This window comes from Orbicella faveolata, unplaced genomic scaffold (assembly GCF_042242905.1).
Source record: "Orbicella faveolata isolate gen_17 unplaced genomic scaffold, um_ofav_v1 contig_36, whole genome shotgun sequence".
NCBI lineage: Eukaryota > Metazoa > Cnidaria > Anthozoa > Scleractinia > Merulinidae > Orbicella > Orbicella faveolata.
Genome location: NW_028301565.1, coordinates 11,692,501 through 11,699,638, shown reverse-complemented (window position 1 = coordinate 11,699,638; position 7,138 = coordinate 11,692,501). Strand labels below are relative to the sequence as shown.

General features: G+C 39.4%; 1 protein-coding gene across 3 annotated transcripts in view; it reads right to left on the bottom strand.

Moving 5' to 3' along the window:
* Positions 1 to 1,148: 1,148 nt before the first annotated feature.
* Positions 1,149 to 7,138, bottom strand: part of LOC110042987 (L-rhamnose-binding lectin CSL3-like) — a 13,004-nt gene continuing 7,014 nt past the window's right edge. For all 3 annotated transcript variants that reach the window (XM_020748377.2, XM_089275096.1, XM_020748376.2), the window contains exons 2-5: positions 7,074 to 7,138; positions 6,345 to 6,607; positions 4,462 to 4,755; positions 1,149 to 1,296 (exon numbers count right to left, since the gene is read on the bottom strand). The exon at positions 7,074 to 7,138 is cut by the window's right edge. In XM_020748377.2, the coding sequence (XP_020604036.1) occupies positions 1,276 to 1,296; positions 4,462 to 4,755; positions 6,345 to 6,607; positions 7,074 to 7,128 (633 nt within the window). In that variant the 5' untranslated portion in view covers positions 7,129 to 7,138 and the 3' untranslated portion in view covers positions 1,149 to 1,275. The remainder of the gene's footprint in view (positions 1,297 to 4,461; positions 4,756 to 6,344; positions 6,608 to 7,073) is intronic.

The window sequence follows — 7,138 nt, the reverse complement described above, 5'->3', positions numbered from 1 at the left end:
CATCGTGCTTTGCAAATAGGTAGACCGGAAGTGAAATACTAGCTGTCACGCAATTTGGCGTTTGGTTTCAGCATTTTTCAGCGATTATCTTGGAAAAAAGATCGCAAGTCTAACGCTTGGTTTACCCCTCCCAATCTTTAAGGGGGGAAACCCTAGGAACGACGTTAGTCAGCTGGTCATTCGTTTACTTTAGAATACCAGTACAGTTTAATGGTCATTTTTTTTTTTCAAACCCGCCGGGTTTGAAAAATAAAATAGGCCATTTTCACGAAACCTTTTGCCTCTGTTTTAAAACTAGTCCTCGGGCAAAACCTGTCATGTCAAAATGAGTCTGATATGCCCATAAATGCACCTGTAGGGGAACACATTTTAAGCGAATGGTTTCGCACGAAGACTCGTTTAGCTAACAAATAAAAAAGCCTAAGCCGTGTATTACACTGTGATAAAACACAACGGGCATTTGAGTCCACGAGGGAAATTTAGAAAACACGAGCCGCAGGCGAGTGTTTCCTACCTTTCTCGGGTGTCCTGAAATTTCCGGAGTGTTTTATCACAGTGTGATACACGGCTTAGGCTTCTTCATTTGCTTTATGATATAGAGCTAATGTGGCGAAAAACAATGAAACATGCTTTTTCTATGTTTTAGGCAACTCGGAAATGGCTCACGCAGCGAAGTCAGATATGAAGTTTGGGCACACTGTTATGAAATATTATTAAACATTACTTCTCTGGCTAATATTCTACAGCTCTTAGAAGTTCTGTGCACGTAACTTTCTAATAGCAAACTACGCGCAGTTATCCAGAGTGTCAACAGTGGCGGTTCTAGGGGAGGGGGCCCGGGGAATGGGGGTCCCCCACCCCCTTATTTTGGGTAAAAAAAAGAAAAAATCACAGAAGGAAGAAAAACCGGCAGGGCAAGCTAAACAAAACCGCCGCCCCCCTCCCCCTCCCCCCTTAGCTCAAGGTCTGGATCCGCCACTGCTCTATACGTGTAAACGGGTCTAAGAAAATCATTAATTTTGGCATCCCGTCTTGATTTAGCGCGAATTTCTCAGCTACCTTTAATGGAAATTTTTGCATTGAGATAGGAGCATTGATATTCAGGCCGCTTTGAAAATGAAGCAGATAATAGAGGAACAGAACAAAAATCATAGTTAAGAGGAAGTTTAATGGTCTCATTTACAAAAACTCTACAGGCTTCATTCTACATTTAATTACTGCTTCTGGTTGAATATACTTCCAGTTTTCCACGGGCATCAAAAGACCATCAGCGTCTCAGTTACATTTGTATCTAAGCTGTTGCAAAGTGATAAAAAATGAATGATTAGTTTCATTTGAAAATCCATCACGAAACTGGGGGAATATGTTTCTTTCAGATCTCTCCAAAGAGAAGCAATTCTTCTAAAATCACAAGAGCAATAGTTATCCACAGAATATTTTGTTCTAACTAAACAAAACTGAAGTACACTACCGTCTCGGTTCTCCGTACAAGTCCATGAGCTCCGGCAGAAGTTCGATTTGGGATATTGGGTCGAGGAGGGAGGGAATCAGCTTATAGCTAGTAGTCGAAGATCCAGAATTCAAATTCTTACGAAGAACAATAACTTAAAACGTTCTCTGGTTAGGAACTTTTAAACGTAAGCCGTAGGCTTCCGGCCAGTCTCAAGCCTTTAAAAACTAAAATGTGAAAGCGGGAGATGACAAAAATATACAAAAAGAAAATGATCAAAATGTAAAAAGGGCAAAATAAGGAACAGATGCACTAAGTTAAAAGAATAGAGTGTTATTTTAGCAACGGCTTAGAGTTATTGTTTGCAGTCTACCAAAACTGTGATTTATAATCCTATGGCGGGTTGTTCAAACCCCGATTAAGCTAACCCAGGATAAGCGAGAATTTTGATTGACTTTTGTAACTTTGCGGCGAGGTTTTCTGTTTACATTGTTTAGCCTTCTGTTTTGAGTTTGAATAATCTCAAACTACACGAAACATAAGCAGTGAAAAACAATTTTATAAGAACAAATTAATACTTAGGTTAACTTTTAATCCTGGGTTAGCATTAACCGGCTTTTGAATAACCCGACCCTAAAACGGAACTCCGGCGCCCCGAACGCGATACTCGTAGAAATTCTCCTGGTAAAGATAGCTAGCGGTAAAGCTCGTGGGCTCCCAAGTACGACGACGGCGGCAACGACGATATCGCGCAAAATAACGGCCATACTCCAGCTAATAGCGGAGCTCCTGCCCGCCGAAGGTACGCAAGGCGAGCTCCATCCCTTAGAAAATTTGGTAACCCATCAAGCCGAGAAAATTTGGTTATGATGTCACCGTACGAACTAACGAGCGAGCGAACGCCGTCCGTGCAGACTCGGGGGAGGGGAGGGGTGTCTCGAGGTAACCCGAACGGGAAGCAGAAAAATGCCATCTTTTCTTGGCGGGATTTTTAAAGAGAAGAAAACTCATTTCTATTTGTTATGTCAACGATAGCGGAGGTTGATCAAACGTTTTCAAGACAGGGTTTATTACTGCAGCAAAAAAGTTAAGAGAACAGCAGAAAGAAAGAATTAACAGGCAAAGAAGTAGCGAAGAAGATCGCCAAAGAGAGCGAGCCAGGGCTGGAGAAAGGAAGCGAAATAGTACTAAACAATGCCGTAAATTAGCGCGAGTCAGGGCTGGGAGGAAAGAGATGAAAATACCGAACAATGCCATGAAGCAGCGAGAACAAGGGCTATAGAAAGGAGGCGAAATACCCGAAAAATTGTTTCAGAAGACCGCAGAACTTCCCAAGTTAATTTCCGCGCCGAGATGTGCACTGAGCCGTGTAAGGCAAGTCACATGATTAATCAGGTGATCAACAAGAAATTTCAAGCAAAACAGTAAACACAGCGTAAAAAGTAGTTGATTTGCTTATCTATCGAAAGGATTAGTTTAATTCAGTCTTCACAACTTTTGTGGGAAGTTTCTGCCTGGAGGATTCACACTGAAGTGAATTGCCAAATTTCAGTAAGCGTTTCTTTGCTGTAGAAACATTCTATTGCGTTTTCCATAGAATTTATCAATTTTCTTCCACGAGATATGCTTATCTTCGACAGTTCATTAGGAGTTGTAAAGTCTTCCTGATTGAAACCATTCTGTGAGATATTTTATAAACTTCACCGTTTTAATTTCGCTTATCTCTAAATAATAACACTTGAGTCGCTTTGTCGAAGCCAGGTCGAAGCTGTTGTACACGTGAGTTGCATAGTATACAAATAGTTTTCAACATGGAAGGCAGTCAATGTAATCAATACAAATGATTATAATTAGATGATTATTAATTATCGGTTGTCTTGATTAATCGATGAAAATCAGTATTCACAATATAATTCAAATCCTCATACAGTGGAACCTCGATTTAACGAACCTCTATATAACAAAGTCCTTGGTATTACGAACGATATTCTTCGCCCTAGCAATAGTAAAATGTATGAAAACGTACCTCGATACAACGAAACCTCGTTGTAGCGAACATATTTTGCCAGTGCCAGTTGGCCCTTCATTATATCGAGGTTCTACTGTAATTGCAATCGATTATTTCGATTTTTATCGATCTTTCGATCTTAATTGGCAAGTCTCGGAAGACACTTTCAATTTTCTCTTGATCAGATAGCGAGCGTGTCAGGCTGGCTACATGCATAACTCTCGGGATAACTGAAAGAGATTGATCTCAGTCTATATAATGGTTGTCATACTGATAGAGGGAGCTGAAGTCAAAGGTTACTATAAATGTCGATTTACGACACCGGGGAAATAGCAAAAAGGTAGCTTTGGAGAGGCATAATTTTTCTGTTTGGGACATTAAAACACGACCCAATAAAAATAATGAAGAGTAGCTTAAGTTATAAGGTACGGTTTACAAATATTGAAAATCTACAATGCAATCTAAATAAATTTTGAAGAGTTAAAATGAAAAATTGTCTCAATTCAGTAAGCGATGGTGAGAGTTGTTGTCTAGCCTGTGTAGCTGGCAGGTTTGTTGAAAATCGATACTCACAACTCTCTTGATTATTGATTTTCATCGATTAGTTATTATCAATTATATTAAATGGAATTGATTCTATTGATTATTGGTTTTCATTGATTGGACACGACGGGACTGAGTTAGCAACACCTCCATATCCCAGGATTAACAGTTAACCGAAGTATAAATTTTCTTGTATAAGAATGTTTTCACTGCTTATGTTTTGTGTAGTTTTAGATTATTCAAGCTCAGTAGGCCAAACATTATAAACAGAAAACCTCACCGCCAAGTTAAAAAAAAAAAATCAAATCAAAACTCTCACTTATCCTGGATTAGCTTAATCAGGCTTTTTACAACCCGGCCAAGGGGCTCTGCTTTAAGGCTTGGCTAAATCCATATATTATAACAATCTGCTATGAATAAATGAAAAATAAAAATTCCGATGAACTTAAAGAATTCTTACCTCCAAATACTTTTTTGTACCCCGGCAAGGATCGCCAAATACGCTGTTTGTTGCTTCCAAATAGCAATAGCTTCTTCCTTGGCACTTCTCTCTCACTGTACTTAATGACCCCGAAGCTCTGCAGTTTGTGTCTCTGGCCGGGTCTGGACAAATATGTCTTCCAGTGGTACGTCCGTAGTTCGCCGACAAGATGTCAATACTCGTTCCGTAGGGGCAATGGATTGAACCTGAACTCCTCTCGCAAATTCGCTTCAGTATGCCTCTGTTATAATTACGTAGGCACTTGTAATCTACCTGATCACAATTAAAAGGCAAAGCGAAAACAAAGCAGTTACATAATTGCAGTTTTCTAAAATTTGCTTTTTGCAAAACTTTTTCCTGCTTTCATCTTTGTTTTGCTTTCAGTACATGTAACGTTTGCTTCGTTATATATTGCCTCTGCAATCAGAAATATCTTACAAGTTTCGAAAATACGCGTCCTGGTATATGCTTGTCAAATAGGATCAAAATGTTGAAAAGTGACATTTATATGTCGAGTTGCTATATCTATGTTCAAATTACAACATATATCCAAATTGTAATATATCTATCCAAACGACAATTTATTCGTCCAAAATGTCAATAGATATATATATTCAATGCTGTGTCCATTGTCCATTTTGTGTATAACTTCACACACTTCTTCACATATTTGCAAACAGTTCGATGTATCTTTTTATAACTGTCTAATTTTTCGCGCGCTGATCGACTTATTTTTATCATCAGCAAGAGTACAGACGGATAAAATTTTAATTTATGGAAGCTTTCAAGTTCAGCTCTCAGCTGTCAAACTGTCAACTTTTTAACCAATGAGATTTTACGGACTTTCTTGCGTAGCCAATCAAAAAGCGAGAAAAGCTATTGACAACGTTCGCGTCATTTTGAATAAAATTCATGTATCTTTGCCGTTACGGCAAGTTTACGGCGTCTTTTCCCCCATTTATTCCCGGCATTTGACCATTTTGGTGTCTTGTTATTGTAAAAAACAAATTGACGTCAGTTATTTATGCGTCTGTCCTCTCATTGATGATAAATTTTGTCTTAACATTGTTTACTGAGGAGCCACTCACCTGCGGCTCGTGGTTCCACAGCCACTTTGACAATGTTATTACGCAATTTATCATCATTAAGAGGACAAACGAATAAAAAACTGACGTCAATTTGTTAAATTGCACGCAGTTTTCCGGCAACACATATTTTGCGGTAAGTACTACATGTAAGTGTTCATGAATTGACTCGCATCCCGGCATGAGTGAGACTTCAAACAATATAGCAACATAACTGTTGATCCTGTTTGACAAGCATGCCCTGGGCTTACATTCAGTGTCAACTAAAAAGACTTTTTTGGTTAGCCTATTTTCGGATGCAGAAGGAAGGGAACCTCATTATTGGACGGGACCTTGTATTTTGAAGATTGCCTTGGTTTACATTTGGATGCGACTTTGTGTCTCGAATTTTAAGGTGTACACAATATTGGCCGGGTTATTGTAGAATTATACACAGAACTGACCACCATGGTAATCGTCTTTAAATATAATGTTATGAAGCTCACAACGAATTCTACAATCGTTAAATGTGCATCAAGCCTGAAGATATGAAATGCAAAACAAACTGTACGAAAAACATCTTACAAGCAAAAGACGGTTACATCTTTCTTTACTCTACAGATAAGCTAATGAGCTTACATTCTAGGAGAAGCAATTATCGGAAAGATGTTTATTTCTAAGATTTGGGTAGCTTGGTTTCGAAGGCGGGGGGGGGCTTACTTCCACACTTTTTACAGTGTTGCCACGGCATATCGAGCCTGCGTTGACCAAATACTCAGATCAAACAATGAAGCCTACCTCCAGATATTTTTGGGTACCGACACATGGGTCTCCAAAGGCGGAGTTTGTGACGTGCACAGTGCACCTATGTTGTCCTTCGCACTCATTCTCGACTACCCTCATGGAACTACCAGCATGGCAGTTAGTGTTTCCGCCACCCCCACACCGACTTGACGAAGAGCGTCCATATGACGCACTTATGACATAAATAAACCACGGGCTACAGTCTAATCGCATCGGTCCACTGTGTTCACATTTTATAGCAGTCCAGCGATATCCCTCTAAAATAGAGAACGCATGTTAGATGGTGCAAGATTTTATAAAGTAAGTTTGATTTACTGTCAGTTTGAGTTGTTAGTCCTAGCTCATCTGACGAAAAGGAGCTTAAAAAGACTTGGAACTTGGGCAGAGGCAGCTTCGGCTGTAAAGGAAAATGGTACCCCGGAGGCAGGGAACCTGCAGCCCAATTCTCTACTACACCTAATGACGATGAAATCTGACGACACTTATCCATCATTTTCCTTTCTTTCTATTGTTTCCTCGTCGCATGTCTGATTGAAAATGCGTCCTGATGCGCTCATATTTAACCAAATATATTCGTTTCGTTCATTCACAACAAAATTAAGATAAATTAGGTAAGACTATTTCAAGCTGTATAGACATAGACGGTGACTTAAAACTGCAGGGTTCATCGCTAATGCACTTGAATTGAACAAATTAAAATAGAAAACGTATATAAAGTTTTACCTGCGCAACTAGACAACACTGCAAGGAGACAAATACCCAACAAAGGGCGCAACATCTTCTCTGGA